Source organism: Antedon bifida, chromosome 5 (genome assembly GCF_963402885.1).
Source record: "Antedon bifida chromosome 5, ecAntBifi1.1, whole genome shotgun sequence".
NCBI classification, from domain to species: Eukaryota; Metazoa; Echinodermata; class Crinoidea; order Comatulida; family Antedonidae; genus Antedon; species Antedon bifida.
The window spans coordinates 1,879,334-1,896,484 of NC_136230.1; the positions used below are offsets into that span (position 1 = coordinate 1,879,334).

Below are 17,151 nucleotides of genomic sequence, written 5' to 3' on the forward strand. Positions count from 1 at the left end.
TACAGTGTCCTAACATCCCATTCACACACACATCATTAGAGTGTTAAGGAGTGTTCACACAGTACCTACAGGGTAATTCATTCAAATATATTTTTATTTATGTACAATTCATTCAAATAAAGTTAAACAATATGCAACTTACTGTTATCTCTTCTGTGCTGTGCTTTGCAGCCTGATCTCTATCGAATCATCTACACGTCTTCTGTGCTGTGCTTTGCAGCCTGATCTCTATCGAATCATCTACACGTCTTCTGTGCTGTGCTTTGCGGCCTGATCTCTATCGAATCATCTACACGTCTTCTGAACTGTGCATTGCGGCCTGATCTCTATCGAATCATCTACATCTCTTCTGTGCTGTGCATTGCGGCCTGATCTCTATCGAATCATCTATTTTCTTTAAAAGATCTTGTGCCCCGTCTTGTGCCTTCAATCTGAAATTTCAACATTCTAACCAAAAAAATTACTACTCAGTTCACAGTTTAATATTTATTACCGTTAAAATTAAAATAAATGAATTCAATATTTAAAAATTGGAAACAAGCCAAACGAAAATCATGGAATAAAGAGGTTCTAAATGTAGAATTTGAAAAAGTTAAAGTCTACAAAATTCATGTTCATTTTGTACTTACCTACACAGTACTATCATATTTTTGTATGTTTAGATTGTAAATTTATTGGGACTTTTTTTGAGTAATACAAATTGAGACAAAACATACCACTTTGAGGTGGAAGTTTACAGAAACATAATTTTTTTAGGCTTGTATTTTAAAAAAGGGGGTTTTCCCGGCATTGCCTTCCATTATCAGTAGTTGATATCGTTCACTGAGAGACTGATTTATGATAATGGACCAGATTGTATTGAACTAATTTACATTTCATACAACTAGTTTGATCTATTATTCACAATATGCTAAATAATATGATGAGGTTTTAGATTTCTATTAATACAGAGTCAATTCACAAGCAAAACAAAAGATTAAATCTAATATTTACAGCAAATAAACATTATTATATTATTTAGAACATTAAATTTGGTTGACACTTCAGCTATTCTTAAAATATAGAAGCAATTGCATCAGTGGTTTTTAATCACTTCCGTAAAAAAAAAAATTTCAAAAAATCATGTTTTCACTTATTAAAAAATAAAATAAACGGATAAATTCAACCAAAAACCCATTGACTTCAATTTGACCATTTTTTGCTTTAAATTACAGATTTCTCAGGTAAATATCTTTTTTTCCCATCCAATTTTTGGTCAAAGAGGATAAATATTATGTGACATTAAAATGGCATATTCAACAAAAACATATAAAAAATAATATTTTAGGGGGACAATATATCTTTAAGTTAGCAGTTAATTTTACTATGTTTAAGCAAAGATTGTATACCACTGCTACGCGTAGCTGCGCTATATAATCTTTGGTTTAAATTTAATGAACCCTTGCCTAGACTTGCCTTAAGTATGTATTTATTGTCTATTTTATTTTACTTTACCAGTCAACGTTTCGATTTTTGTAAATAATTGCGAGTATTATATTATACGTATGAAACGCCATATGTGCCTCTCTCCACCCGGGTGTATAAATGGGTACCCGGTTAGATCAAGACACAACTTTGCGCTGATTACTAGCTGCATTATGGGAGTATGTTTCCATACGTGTTTGATCCAAAATGACTGGGGTAATGATGTGAAGCGCTTAGAAGCATTGTGCAATATTATTTATTTATTATTAATATTTCTCTCTACTAATTATGGGCTAGAACTTGGTCTAGCCCCTCCCTTTTCTCCAATTTCATAATTCCGGATCCAGCACTATCCCAGTAACCTACTACACCAAATATTTAATGATGTAAATTGTGGGCATTTGACATTGAATGGCTGCTGCTGATGTAAATTGTGACAATACTGTACTTTGTACACATAGACACTTAACATGTAAACTTATTTATTGTTGATGATGATCGAGTACACGCATAAAAAGTGTATGCAACGCCTAATCAATTTTTAATCTATGCGCCACCAATGTCCATACCGTGTACGACAGACCACAATGCAACAGTACATCATCTTAACCATTTATGGTGTATAGTTCGCGAAACTGTAGAATTGTAAAAATATGAACGCAAAAGAACACGCAAATAAAGTAACAATATTAAAAATGAAGTCCAAACTGACTGAATAGATATATTTAATTCACACAATATGAACGTATCCCATCAACGTGTAAATATGGGAAGACGAACTGATGGAGGAGTAACTAATTATCAAACAACCACATTGTTGAAATTAAAAGACCAATCAAAGTCACTGTTACAGGTTTCTCATACAAATTCATGATCACTAAGGTTTTTTTTTTCAAAAACATAATTTATACAAATATTTTTTTTATGTTTTTTTTTTCGGTGGATATACAGTTATGACACATTCTAACCTATATTTGGTAACTTTTACATAATATAATTACAAATACCTTATTTGTTGAGTTTTATTAGATGAATGTGAATATTTATTTTGTAAACTATTGTACCATATACATTCCATTGTTTAAAAAGCTCAACACACAGTTTATAAGATTGTATTTAGTGAGCAAAACATTTAATTGTTTATGGTCCCTCCAAGGAAATACACAAATATTTAAGCTTTCTTGCAAGAAGCGGCAATTCTATACATATTGGAATAAATATTGAAATTATTAAAATGCATCCTGGTGGGGAGAAAAACAATCTTATTTAATGATTTAAGAACATAAATAAATGTCTATGCACATGCTTAATTGATACATGGTATTTCTTATATTTGTATGTGCCCCACTCTCTCATACAATCATTTAATCAAAGTATTATAATAGTGTTAATAGTTCAACAATAAAATGGGAAAATTAATATACCTTTTGTAATGTATATTCTATGATAATTACAGTAAAATAAGTGAAGTAGAAAAATATGGAAAGAAATGTTAATTTAAGATACCATATACTTCCAGGAAATGTGCATTTTCAATTCATAACATTTGTAAAATAATTTAATTGATATTTTTAGAATTAGAATTCATGTAGTGCTAATAACTACAATTCAACTATATTCTCTGATTAGAGCATCTGACCTTTGACCTAATATTAAAGCAGGTCACATGACCAATGAGGTGGCACATCTGTGCTGCCAATCATAAATGAACAGAAACACATGAGTGAATTAACAAGTGACTAGATGTATGCGTTATCATGGAATAGTCTACTAATTAAACAGCTTATTTACTACTCTTCATAATAGACAGTATCAGAGTACCATACTCAACAACATCTGTTTGTGTGCATGTTTTAAAATTTTAGCTGCATTAAAATATGTAAATTAAATGTTCACGAAGAATGAATGTTGTATTGACTATTTTCATGTATTTTGTCCGTGTATCTTTGTATCGATTATTATACTCATTTTTATTTTATGGTGTCTAATGTTTGGTATGGATCCATTGACAATTATTGTTTCAGTTAGAACCCCAGGGTGGGCTTATAACAATGGTGTATCACATTTGGAAAAACTTAAATTGCAAATAAAAAAATCGCCACATTTAACCTAAAAACTACTCCTCCATTTATATATATTAAATAATATTAAGCTGCTTTATATTCAAAATTATGTAATTAAAATAAAAAGAAATATTGTATTTAGAAATATATATTACCAGTAATCCAGATATTATACCTGTTTTAAACAAGCCGACACATATTTTAATAATCATCAGATATACAATTATAATATATACATATAGCTTTACAATATCCAACTATATCTTAATACAGTTTAAATATCCAGCTATATATACAATACCTGAAATATCCGGATAACTGTTATCTAGATAACCCTTAAACACATCTTTGGCTTTAAATGGTTATTAAAACATGTGCATTTAAAGGGATATTCAGTACATACTGTATATATTATCAGAAACAAGCACATATATTCAAAAATTGTTATAATGTCCCTTTAATAAATTTGTTAATAAAAAACGACTATTGTGTGATAATATTGTAAATTATAGGCACAATCATTACATTTGAGACACGCTTCACTATATGTACAAATATATATACTACAGTACATGTATATTAAAATATAGTAAATACCCCTTTAATGTGTTGACTGGTTTTTCTTATAATTATACTGTATGACTAATTTATGAAGGTGAATTAAAGAGGCATTTCCAAGTTTAACATCAATTGGTTTTAATTTGTACATCTTAACTATACATTTTTATACCATTCACTGATATGTAAATATTATCAAGATTAAACAAATTAATGAGTTTTATATTTATAAAATGATTTCATATATAAATCATACATATACATTATGTTGGAATTTTATAAACACTCTTTATTAATACTGTATGTACCTATATAATTTTAAGCAATAAACATAAAAATCACTAATAATTTTTACTATATATTTTGGATGAGTTACTGTTGGGAGATAAAAAAAACCTGGTATAATATCAGTTTAAAATAGGTAGTATAATCAGGAAAGAGTGACATTATACACTTATTGTAATTTTACCCTTCCCTGGTATAATGTATGTATACTACTACATTGGACAAATCCATACCATTTTTAAAGCTAATGTCTCTCAGGTCTGGCTTAAAAAGAATAATTTAATAACTTATTTAATAAAATAATTATGGTAATGTTACATTATGTAATAATAAATAGAAAGCTAAAACGATGTTAATAATTTAATACTGTACTGTTGATTGCCGCATATGGGTTGCACATTGTTAAATACATTATATTAATTTTTTTAAATATTCTGTTTCATTTGCCTTGCTCTAAAACAGAAGTGTTAAAGACTAAAACAGTCACATATCGAAAACGATTTCGATGCGGTTTTTAAAATAAGAATTAAAAATTAAGAAAACCAAGTTGTTAGTTTTGACCATTGAATTAACTATTGCACTTTAGGTATGGTCTAGTGAAAGCCTATTTTTAAAAATAAATATTAAAATTAATTTACCAATGCATGATTTAAGATTAGTATGTGATTTGATTTCTGATACATCATTGATTTCAAAATATGACGACGTTATTAATATATTAATAATGTTTATTAATCATTTGAGCTTTACACAGTTTAGAGTACAAGGGCGGAATTACACAAACCAACAGTGGTGTTGGTAGTCTATGAGTGCTGGCTTACCTGGATAAACCAACATTGGCCTTTTCTCCTCGAAGAGCGAGATATAACTCGTAAAGTAGAATTTTTCATTGAATCCCCCTCTCCATGAATGGTATAGTCCATGAACTATGCCCTCAGGTGGGAGACTGCCCACAAACCACCACCATCATTTCTTTACGAGTTATATCTCGCTCTTTGAGGAGAAAAGGTTATTGTTGGTTTATCCAGGTAAATTAGGCACGAAATAGACTGATAATAAATTTAATATTTATTATTAAATTATTATTGTTCATGAAATCTACCAAGCATCAGAATGATTCAATTTAGAAGGCATGTGTTCAAATCTCATCTAATATGTACGGAGACAGAACACATCAATGTCACTTTTATAGGTTTATATTCTAAAGCAAGTTATTAGATTTAATTTAAAACTGCACAAACCTCCAAAAACATTCCGCGAACCATCTCCACACCAAATTTTTAGCAGGACTTGGACTATAACAGTTTAAAGACTTGCGTAGTGTTATGTAAACAACTAAGTCTTTTACCAGAGAAAATTTTGAGGGGGTGGTAGAGTTTGCATTGACACTACCTTATTACAGCAGTGAGTTGATTAACAGTTGAAACAAATTTATGATAACAACAACAAAACACAGCACATTATTATTATTCTTCAATTATACTACAATGATTTACCTGCCTATTATGTTACCTATAAAACCTATATAAATAATGGGAAGAGTTTGAGTTTTCAGATCATAGAGATATATATGTTCACTATAATATCTGTATGTTCAGATTCAACACCGTTACTATAAAATAACATTTCATTATTTTGAATTACATTCAGCTTCCTGAATAAAATTAATAAATTAATAATTTAAATAAGTTAGAATGTGAAGTAACTAATTAAAATTGGTTTTAATATGATCTAGTTAATACATGTGCTCATTTATCCATTTCACTACACATATTATGTCCATTAGACATCTGTATTCTGTGTATTTTAGTAGCACACAATACCTGGTAGAGAGCTGCAGCATCACTCTAGTCATTAAGACTGAACAGCTTACTACACGTACGGCACTATTTATGGCAACAAATGACGAGAACACGACAATAATGCCAGAGCTATGTCATGCGTAATTAACATAAGTAATTGAGAATCAGTTGTCTATATTTTAAATAAATTATATTTATCACTCATTAAAATATTTTAAAATAGTAAAATAAACCTGGATACTTAGGTTTATGGGTGCATGCTGGGTTTTAATATGGGTGTAATAATAATTAAACATCGGATTAAACGATATCTATAGGTGTCTTAATATAATTGTTACTGAATATGGCTGGCATTAGACAGCAGCATTGGTTGTAATAAGTTAAGTCTTGTTGATTAGACACAAGTACATTTATTATTATTATTATCTAAATCATTATAATCATGTAGAATTTGATTCTTAATGAGAAATTACCATTCCCTATTAATTCTTCATTTTTTTCTATAAAGTAGCATTGAAAATAATAAATAAATAATAAAAAAATTGTTTATTGACATGCGTTGAAAATGGTATGATAGTTGCCCAGTGTAGTGAGAGCAGGTTGTTCTTATCCCGCCATGACATAGTTCCAATACAATATTTTCAAATTGTTTTGATATTTCTTTTCACATTATTGTTTACTGCTTTAAATATCCATATATTCATATACAGTATTATTATTAAAATATTATTTCACAGTCATATTCATTTAAAGGCAAATTACTGGGGAAACAACGACGATGCTGTGGTTATCAGAGACTGGATCTCAATAGAGCAGATGTTATACACGAGATAAAAATAAAAATAAGCAAATCTTAAAGTAATAAATTGATATGTTCATTATTTCTTTCTTTCTTTCTTATTTAGGCTAATTTCTTAATCGTTTGTTGTCATTTTAACCATAAGCCAGACTTGTGCTTGAGTTGTATTATGGAAGAAAATGTTAGTTAGTTACAGAATGAAATACAGTTGTAACATTACTTACTACAGGCATAATTTAACAAGATTCTGGTAAATGTTTGTTATTTTACTTTCGGCATTAAACAGAAGGGCAATAAACAATTTGTAATCAATGTTAAATCATGTATGATTCACAAGATTTCAAACAAGCTGTATCACTGATTATATGAATGATTATAACTGATTTCATTGATTGTGATGTAACTACAATAGTTTCTGAGTACAAGTAGTCAAAATGATATATATGAATGATTTAACTGATTTCATTGATTGAACTCCACAAGGTATGCTGTTTTACACACACTTAAAAAATCTTATACAATACATATTTTGAGAATACAGTATTATAGAGTATTTTATATTTGTACTAATACATGTCATTTAATATACTGTACTGTTCACATGTTGGATACAGTTAATGCATTTTACTGTCATGGAGCTGTGTTATAGCTTCATGGTACTGTACTTAATAAATACACAGATTCGAGCAATTTCATCAGTATACAGTACATAACCAGTATACTGTGAAGCTTACAGTATAGATACTGTATCTATACTGTATTGGTAGGTAAATGTTTTTTATTGTAGGGGTTGCTGACGATAACATGTATGTAAACCTTAACCATTTTTGTGTTGAATAAATAAATGACAAAAGTAACACATGCCAAGTTCATACTGTGTAGCATATTAAATGTACAGTAGCTATACAGTATACTAAAAGTGTATTAATGTTAAAAATCCAGTATGTCTTTCTATTACAGGCTTTTCAACCCAAATATTAATAATATATTAACACACATTATATATAAACATTATGATGAACAAAACACAGAGCACATGAATACAACATTTGCAGAATCAGTATAAATTAAAACAAGAATGTGCAAAATTTTAAATTGGTACAAATATTTTAATTACATGACTGCTGAGACCAGCTCACGCCAGGGCTAAATCTGAATATACATATTTCTGGTCAACAACATCTAATTTATAATGATACATTAAATATAAAACAAAGTGTTACAATTAAATGTAAGAGAGAACGGCAGTCGCAAGTACTAAAAAAAAAACAAATGTTAACAACGGAACTTATAGGCAAGCATGGCTTCTCAATAACCTGGTCTAATAGCTAACTACTAATTTATAAACAATATCTTAAAATGTAAAATATCCATGAAAAATCATCCCTTGTGGAATAGCACCTTCAAAGGTCAAAGGTCAAAATATACAGATGTTTATGTTAATTAGTATCTGGATCCTGAACATTGGTATCATATGAAGTTTATAAATTGAAAATACTGTATATATGAATGGAATTTCCATATATAGTGGATTGAAATTATCGATGCCAATATGTTTAAAGATTGTTTTAATTAAATCTGTATCTTTTTTGTGAAATCTGAGAATATTCAAGATGTATTGTCCCCCTGAAAAATAATTTAATTTTTTTGTTGAATATGCCATTTTAATGTTACATAATAGTTATCCACTTTGACCAAAAATTGGATCTAAACAAAATTATATGCCTGAAAAAACTGTATCAAAGCAAAAAAATGTCAAATTGGCTTCCAGCCATTGCGTTTTTGGTTGAATTTAACCGTTTATTATGTTATTTTATTATTGACAACATTATTTTTTTTCCTATGGAAGTGATTAACTTTATTAAAACTACAAAATAACCTAATCAAAGTCTGATTTAATTAATCTTCATTTTTAATGTTTTTGGGGGACAATACATCTTTAAGTAAGGGCAAGTTTAAGTTTGGATCATCATCAGAAATGTATGTAAATGATTGGTTTGGAATAAAGCTCTGTCTACACTATCAAACCTTATGTGACAAAACAAATGTGATGTGACCATATTATATGGACACGATGATGTCATATTACTACCATATTTGGGCACATCACACTTATTATCATACTAGCTTGATAGTGTGGACAGAGCTTAACAAAGTAAAGAAAGGACTGAACACGGGTTAGAATCATCCAACCACCTTTAGATATAATACAACATTAATTACTCTAAACTACTTATGAAATATCTAAATATTTCACTACAATACTTCCCGGATCAACAGGAAGCCTAGAGCTCTGTCTACACTATCAAACTAGTTTGAAAAAAAAAGTGTGATGTGCCCAAATATGGTAGTGATATTCCCAAAAATGGTAGTGATATGACATCATCATGTCCATATAATATGGGCACATCACATTTGTTTTGTCACATAAAGTTTGATAGTGTAGACATGGCTTAATAATAACAGCCATGGGCATTTTTAATAGAACCAGTTGTCTTTATAATTTACACAATATTTTTTAATTCACAAACAAATATTTTCTTGGCATCTATGGCAAGTTTTAAAAAATTCTTCCAAAAAACATGGTAAATTTATCCTCAACCAGTCTAGCGACTGGAGAATCATCTAACTTGTCTGGAGAGACCTCTGTGCTCAACTACTGGTGACCTCTGGTGAACTCATTGCCTGGATAAAAGGAATCATCTGATGACAACAATAAAGCACAGCAAAATATTAACTGGTGCTTGTTAAGTGCCAGTCCTCAGGAACAGTTGTTGTTGCTACCATTGAGAAAAGTCAAATTTGAATAAAGTTATGTCTGGCCATTTGATTCTGAATCTGCCACAAATAGTATCGTATAGAGAACATCTTTCTATCATGAGTACTGGTGGAAAATTCTGTATTTCATAGATTTCAGACTCCACTACTAGCCAACTTTGATCTGGAGAGCCCTGTCTCCAGAAGAATTCCAATTCCTAAAGACCTGGTACCGACATGGAGAACTCTGTACCTTCTTTGAAGGATTTAAAACCTTAGAGCTCTGTTCCTTTAGAATGTAGACCTCATACAAACTGCAGTTTGATATGGAGAGCTCTGTTCCTTTAAGAATTGTGTTGAACTGGAGAGTTTGGTACATTGAAGGACTTAGAATCCTGATCATCTGTAACTGGAGAGCTCTGCGCCCACAAGCCAGGAGAACACTAAAGAGATCATGCCAATTTCTATAAGGACATCTTTTGCTATAAATAACTTTCCGTGTTAAAATATACAGAAATTCTCATCAGAAAAACGAGCCAAACAAGTAAACCAAACTTGGAAGTGAATCTGTGAGAATGATTTGTAGCTTGCGTGCTCAATAAACACGGTGTGGAAATGTTCGCTTGTGTGTTATTACATGTGAAGCATTTGCCTTTCTGACTTGCATATGTATGATTATGAGTTAAATCTGAAAATTCTGAAAAATTTAACATAAAAAAATATCAATACATTTATCATCATATAAATACAATGTAAATCTGTTGTATTTCCAAGCCGTATACCATGTTTATTATTATATTGTGTTTGAAAGATTGGAGTGAAAAGATATAAATTAAACTACATATTTGCATTATAATGAGGTATTGCAAAACGTAAACTGCGCAAACTTAATAAATTATACTCCATGTATTTAATTCAAATCTAGCGTAAACTGCGCAAATCTATTGTAAACTGTGCAAACTTTAAGTAAACTGCGCAAACTTTAAGTAAACTGCGCAAACTTTAAGTAAACTGCGCAAACTTATCATGAACTGCGCAAACCTATCGTAAACTGCGCAAACCTATCGTAAACTGGGCAAACCTATCGTAAACTGCGCAAATCTAGCATAAACTGCGCAAACCCACTGCAAATCTCCAAAAACATTTTGCAGACCTCCTTCAAACCAAACATGACTATAACAAATGGTTTGCGCAAGGTTTTGACGTTGCAAAACAGAACTTACTTGGACATTGAAATGATGGGGATCCTCCGTAAAGCTTGTGTGGTACAAGATAAGGACAGTTGGACATGACTGACGTACACATAGCAAGACACGGCTTACTTTCATCTTCTTTGTATAAACCTTGCGTTGCACATATCCAATGTTTATATACAGCCTGAAGAAAGATCATAAAGTATATGTTATTTATTCATCTCCTAAAATGATAAATATTTTTGGCTTCTTTGTCAGACTTACTATAGCGGTGAGTATTTAGAATGAAAACCATTAACAAGTAGTACTATATCATGTCATTCATTCAGGCTGTGTAGTGTATTAAATAACAACAATAATTATCAATATACTTTTGATAAAAATTATACATTAATCATTAATATACAAAATTATTAGACAATACACAAAACATAGCACATTCAGATAAAGGAAAATTAACTGTATAAAAATTAATTAATATTTACCTCTATTTTGAAAAAATACAATAATATTTTTTTTAATGGCAATTTAAAATTAGCAAAGTGCAAGTTTAGATCGGCTTAAATGTATTTCAGTTTGGTTAAGATTTTCTAAGCCAGTCCCTTACACAAGGTTTCCCTTGTAAAGGTACAGTACAACATGCTGTGATCAAACACTAATGTTATCGTGACATAAGACAGCCTTTCGATTTTACAACATTAAAACAATGTGATGGTTGATATTTCTGTCCAATGAGAAAATACGGAAATAGTCATTGGAAAAAATATACAAAAATGTTGACAAAAAATACGTTCAACATTTCAGCAGATTTTGTTTGCAATATTATCATTGAGACCAACTAAATTGGCTGAAGACCATGGTCAATCAACTGACCAACAGAATCGTTAAAGCATGGAGGTGTATAAACTTACTATGGTACTTAGTAAGGATACAGTATATATGAAGACATTTCTAATTCTTTGTACTTTATAACAAACGATTGAGTTGGAAATCGTATTCCTGAGGCATTATAAATAGATGAGCACTAACATTTGTTTGTTTGTTTATTTTTATACTGGGTGACCTCTTCAGTCAAAGACTGGTCTCCCAGAGGGCCTAGTTGATGATCAGTGGCTGTGATGTACTAATACACCGGGGTAACCCCCTACTCGTCTCGAAAGATGTACTAGGTTCTTTAAAGTGCACACGAGCTAGTTGTGTACACTGGACCTACGGTTTATAGTCCTTATCCGAGAAGACTCGTTCTACCACCAGAACCATGGAGTGAGTGAGCCTCGAACCCCTGCCGATGTTATGGCTACGTAATTACAGTTCCACTGTCTTAACCGCTCGGCCATTCACTCACAAAAAATAATTTTAACAGTCAAAAATAGGTATTAAAGTAGTTCATAGATAAATACATTTTAGCTGTTAAAATGTGGATCACATACCTTAACATGTACAGTACATTGTGTTATTCCCAACTACAAATTTATATTTAATGCAATTGGTATTTAAATGGGGTTCTTTCTTTTATAAGCATTTGTTTCTTGAATTTTCCCCTTTTCTTTGTTTAAATCAGTTATTTTTAATTTGAAATTTAATTCATCGCTCAAAGAGAATAAAAGAAGTTGACATTGTCAAATTCAAATTATGAGACAAGATTTGGAATTGAGTGTGTTCACTATTAATACTGTAAAACTTGTAGAAAAAATCCAGTGGCTTCCATAATTGTTTTAGAAAATTGTTGTAAAAAAAAGGCGGAGGGGGAGGGGAAGTTTAGGTAAAATCTCACCACCCCACCAACAAAGATGGGTCAAAACATGCATTTTGAAATAATTTCAGAATTAGGCCTACATCAACAGTGAACGACAAAAATTCAACTGCTGTAATTGTTTGCATTGATTACTTAATTAAAATGTGTTGGTATCACTTTGCATGCATAATGAGTTATCTAGGCTAACTGTACAGATACAGTGAGTAGAGAACAGTTACCAGCACAATCTGGCAACACATTTCCCCTGTGTGTACCATGGTTTGACAAGAGCTTAGCCATGCCATGACATTGGCCTATAATCGCCAAGGTTGATGCTGCCTATTGATTTCATACTACTCATGGTTCAGGCCTGGTTTTTTAATGAGATATCGTAAACTAAATCCGTGAACTAATAGACTTTTTATAAACCAGAACACAGAAATATGATAATGAATATTGTCTACACAGATAAGCAGTTTGTAATGATAGACTGACTGAGCGTTAGTACCAATACCAGTTGGCTAAGCAAATCACATTATGTATTCATTATACAGCCGCAAACTAAGTTTAATCCATGAATATTAATACACTGTATGAAATCTAAAATAAAAATTCATATTCGAATCATTATAATGTTTACAGCCACTTGTGGCCTACATGGATACGCTTGATAAAAATAGTATAATTATGAAAAATTTGTGGGGGTTGGTAAAAAAAATAATAATTATCTGTTTGAACTTGAATGTTAAGGGTCTTTAACACCTGCTCTGATCTGGCTCCGGCAAATAAAATCCCATCTCAATGCTTCGTTTTCGCAACATACCGCGCGACAATCCTTTTACTTGATATGATAAAATTGTGAACTGGAGCCACACCGGATTAGGTGTTTAAAGCGATTTTTTTTACCTCTGCCTACCGTACGTACCAAATCAGTCTTTTTGTTTATGTCATGTTTTTGAAGTAGATTTAATTGGCAATAAATAAGAACACTGTGCAATGTATTCATCTAACACAATTCGATAACTTAAAGACCCATTCCCTACAATTTGTGACGTTTTGTAAAAATAATACATATATATTACTTTAAAAACATTAAACCAGGTCATTCCTTGTCTTAAATGTACGTTTTATGGTAAATTATGATAAAAAGTGAGAAACAATGCACTACCTAAGTAGCTCGCGGCGAATGACCTCTCGTGGACGGTCTTTAGGCCTAGCCTAGCTAGGCTTAGTTTTGTAGGCCTAGCTGGTAAACCTCGGTAATGTACGAACATTGTATACTAGCTATATACCGAGCCTGACGTTGTATAGTTGCTGCATTAATTGTCTTTCTATTTTTGCCAGACTCCAATGATACAATTTGGGGAAAACCCGGTATATTTGCTGAAAAGTTAGGAGTATTCCATTTGTTTTGGCCTCACGATTGATCGAAAAGTGGGTGAATTACAGAAGAAAAACAAAAATATCAATCCGCGCGCAATGCATTTTGGGATTTATAGCGGGCCGCTAAAATTAATAGAATCAACTTATTTTTCACAATTTTAACCGTTTAAAGACAAAAAAGTTATCTCAATAGGACCATATAATATTTATTTCTACATTAAATGTAGTTTGTGACCTTAAATTAGATCTAAAAAAAATGGGACTTTAACAACCATGTTACCGAGCGCTCACCATGGATCTGCACGAGAGCGCTCTCCTTGGATCTGCCTGAGAGCGCTCTCCTTGGATGTGCCAGAGAGCGCTCTCCTTGGATCTGCCTGAGAGCGCTCTCCTTGGATGTGCCAGAGAGCACTCCCCTTGGATCTGCCAAAGTATGAAACATACACTATGCGATCTTTTAATGAACTGTAAGACAGTGGCCATACAGTATTCACCATTCACACACCAAACACAAAAAACCACCTATCTAAGTGAATACTATTTAAGGAAAAACTTAAATATTGATTGAGTTAAGTGAAATATCTCACTTAAAGTTTGACTGGTGAATACGGCCGCTGGTTCTTATTTGTTGATCAAAAAATCGTGCGCATGCACCATCACTTATAGTCAATGTAAAGGCCGGGTTACGCAGTGCAGTATTTTGGTTTTCAATACAGGATTGTCTCGCAGCATGGGTTTCATTCTTGCACGAGACAATTTTAAAATGTTGTTTTTCTATTATTTTGTGGTAGTGTTGGGAGAGTTGGGTTCAAGCCTGGAAAACGAATTTTACAAAGTGTAATTTCTATCCACGAGAGAGCCAATCACGCCGCGGCTGACCACGAAAAGAGAGCCAATCACGTCACGGCTGACCACGAAGGGACCCAATCACGCCGCAGCTGACCACGAAAAGAGCCAATCACGTCGCAGGTGACGAAGAGAGAGCCAATCACGCCGCGGCTGACTAGTCAACAATTGTTTTATTTTTTTATTGTCATTAACGGGTTGTCCTTGGTTAGCCTATTTCCTGTTCAGAGTCTAGATAATTTTATTAATCAACTAGAACTTAATTCGTCCCTTTGATGAATAGGTGATCATTTTTATAATTTTACCGACATTAAATTTTTTTAAACATACACATGTTAACATACGATTGATAAATGTTCATGTATGCCAACACTCAAAGCGCTCTGATCTTTACGAAATAGCGCTATATAAATGTCGCATTATATTATATATATACTTACTAAGCAATGTGTACAATTCCATAAAGAATAAGGGCGTTTGCAATCAACCCGCTTTAAAATATCATTAAATTCAGTTAAATGTTTTTGCGCCTTAATGTCAGCCTCCTTACTGTCACATAGACAGTCAGCACATTCTGTGTATTCAAGTTGTAGGCACTTATGTGCAACACAAACCTCGGAATCCTCCATCTCATCTTCTCCCACTTTATTGTATGTGCAGGTATAATTTTCACACACAGTTTTTACTACCTCCGTATTATTTGTACTGTTGTTGCACACAGTAAAATCCAAATCACATGGCTTCCTCGTCGTATTAGTACATGTTTTAGTTTTATTATCATCACAAGTTTGATTAAATATTCCTGATTCCTCTGGTTCTGTTGTTATTAATTCTTGAGTGTTATTATTGTTTAATTTTGATGTAGAATGTGTTGAATTATTTGAATTACTCATTGTAGTTATTCCTGTTGATGCACAAACTCCAAATATATTCCAAAATATGAGAGATAATCCAAATAACAACGGTGACAAAAAACCGGGTGAATTAGTCGTCGGTCTACATGTTTTCCTACGTATGTGGTGATCCTTCCGCCTCCAATTTCTACACCGAACGAAAAACCTCGCAAAGATAAAAATTCCATGGTTACCACCAGACGCAAAAGTCATATTTTGAAGGGCTCGGTGGTACCGTGTATTCCTCGCATGTAAATCTAGCCTGATAAATCAAGGCATTTAATTGATACTTTTTCTTCGAATTCTGTTCTCCTCCCAATAGCGTTACCACTGTACTCGATAGAAGACAGTCGGACTGTACAAAGAATCATACTCACGAACCGCAAACAAATTCACTGGGAAAAACACATCCTTATCTCAGAGAGCTTACACTTGTGGTAGATGTTACTATTTAAAACTTTGAAAGACGAATTAACGTTAATTATTCAAGACAAATCTAGCAGAAAACTGCACTACAATAACTCTAGAATAGACCTTTTAATTCTCCTAACGCACCACGAAACCACAGTGGTATGGGCGGCCATTTTTGTTCATGAAGGAATTACATACATTCCAAGATGCGGCGCATGCGTAATAAGGTAATGGAAATCATGAGATGATGCACTTTCTTATAAAAATAATTAAATTGTTAGATAACATATCAACATTCTTTATATCAATTTTTATAAATAGTAAAGCAATAAAAAAAGTCAATCTATTAGTATTAGAATAAAATAAATGTAATTATATTCAATATACTATTCGTTCGTAAAAATATTGTCCGTCAATTATATTCGTACGCACTGTACATTTGAATCGGAAGTGCGTTGTGAACGCGTATCGGAAGTGCGTTGTCAATGCGTATCGGAAGTGCGTTTTCAACGCGTATCGAAGAAGACGCGTGTAGCGCGCGTGTACTTATACGTGCCTGGAAAACATGCTACGAGAAGATCACCTAGAAAACTCGCAGTTATTTTACCAAAAGTGAACTCTTCACATCATTTATAGCTAGAAAGTATTCTTCTGTGTATTTTTGTAGATAAATTAAACTAATTTATGTTATTTGTAACATTGCAGGTTAATAATGTATTATTTACAGAAACAGATTCCTTCTATTATCCATAATAATATAAGTTCCTTCTAACTACTGTACCTTGCAAGTTCCGACATAATAGCTGTGTATTTTGTGGGGTCTTGAGCAAAAAAATATATTTCATGTATTTTTGTTTGTACCATGGAACTATAATTATAGTTCCATGTTTGTACTAAAGTGACAGAAATTGAGTCTGTATTTCATATCAAAGTTATTTACTTCAGTGTAACAAAAAAATAAT

General features: G+C 31.9%; 1 protein-coding gene across 2 annotated transcripts; it reads right to left on the bottom strand.

Annotated features, from left to right (window-relative positions):
• Positions 1 to 9,469: 9,469 nt before the first annotated feature.
• LOC144842818 (uncharacterized) lies at positions 9,470 to 16,360 on the bottom strand. 2 transcript variants are annotated; one of them, XM_078699364.1, is made up of 4 exons: positions 16,313 to 16,340; positions 15,326 to 15,944; positions 10,952 to 11,105; positions 9,470 to 10,425 (listed from the first exon to the last, which is right to left on the bottom strand). In XM_078699364.1, the coding sequence occupies exons 2-4, from the start codon at positions 15,776 to 15,778 to the stop codon at positions 10,211 to 10,213; spliced, it is 822 nt and encodes a 273-aa protein (XP_078555490.1). In that variant the 5' UTR covers positions 15,779 to 15,944; positions 16,313 to 16,340; the 3' UTR covers positions 9,470 to 10,210. The 2 variants fall into 2 exon arrangements, with proteins under 2 accessions (XP_078555490.1, XP_078555489.1); XM_078699363.1 differs by having other exon boundaries at positions 15,326 to 16,360.
• Positions 16,361 to 17,151: the final 791 nt, after the last annotated feature.

What these genes read in the sequence shown, in the direction of transcription:
- LOC144842818 (XM_078699363.1), bottom strand. Translation starts at nt 15,991, where the DNA reads ATGACTTTTGCGTCTGGTGGTAACCATGGAATTTTTATCTTTGCGAGG. An exon ending in GGAATTGTACACATTGCTTA is followed by an intron (nt 11,106 to 15,325) that starts GTAAGTATATAT and finishes ATCTTTCTTCAG; the next exon opens with GCTGTATATAAACATTGGAT. An exon ending in CCCATCATTTCAATGTCCAA is followed by an intron (nt 10,426 to 10,951) that starts GTAAGTTCTGTT and finishes TAAATTTTTCAG; the next exon opens with AATTTTCAGATTTAACTCAT.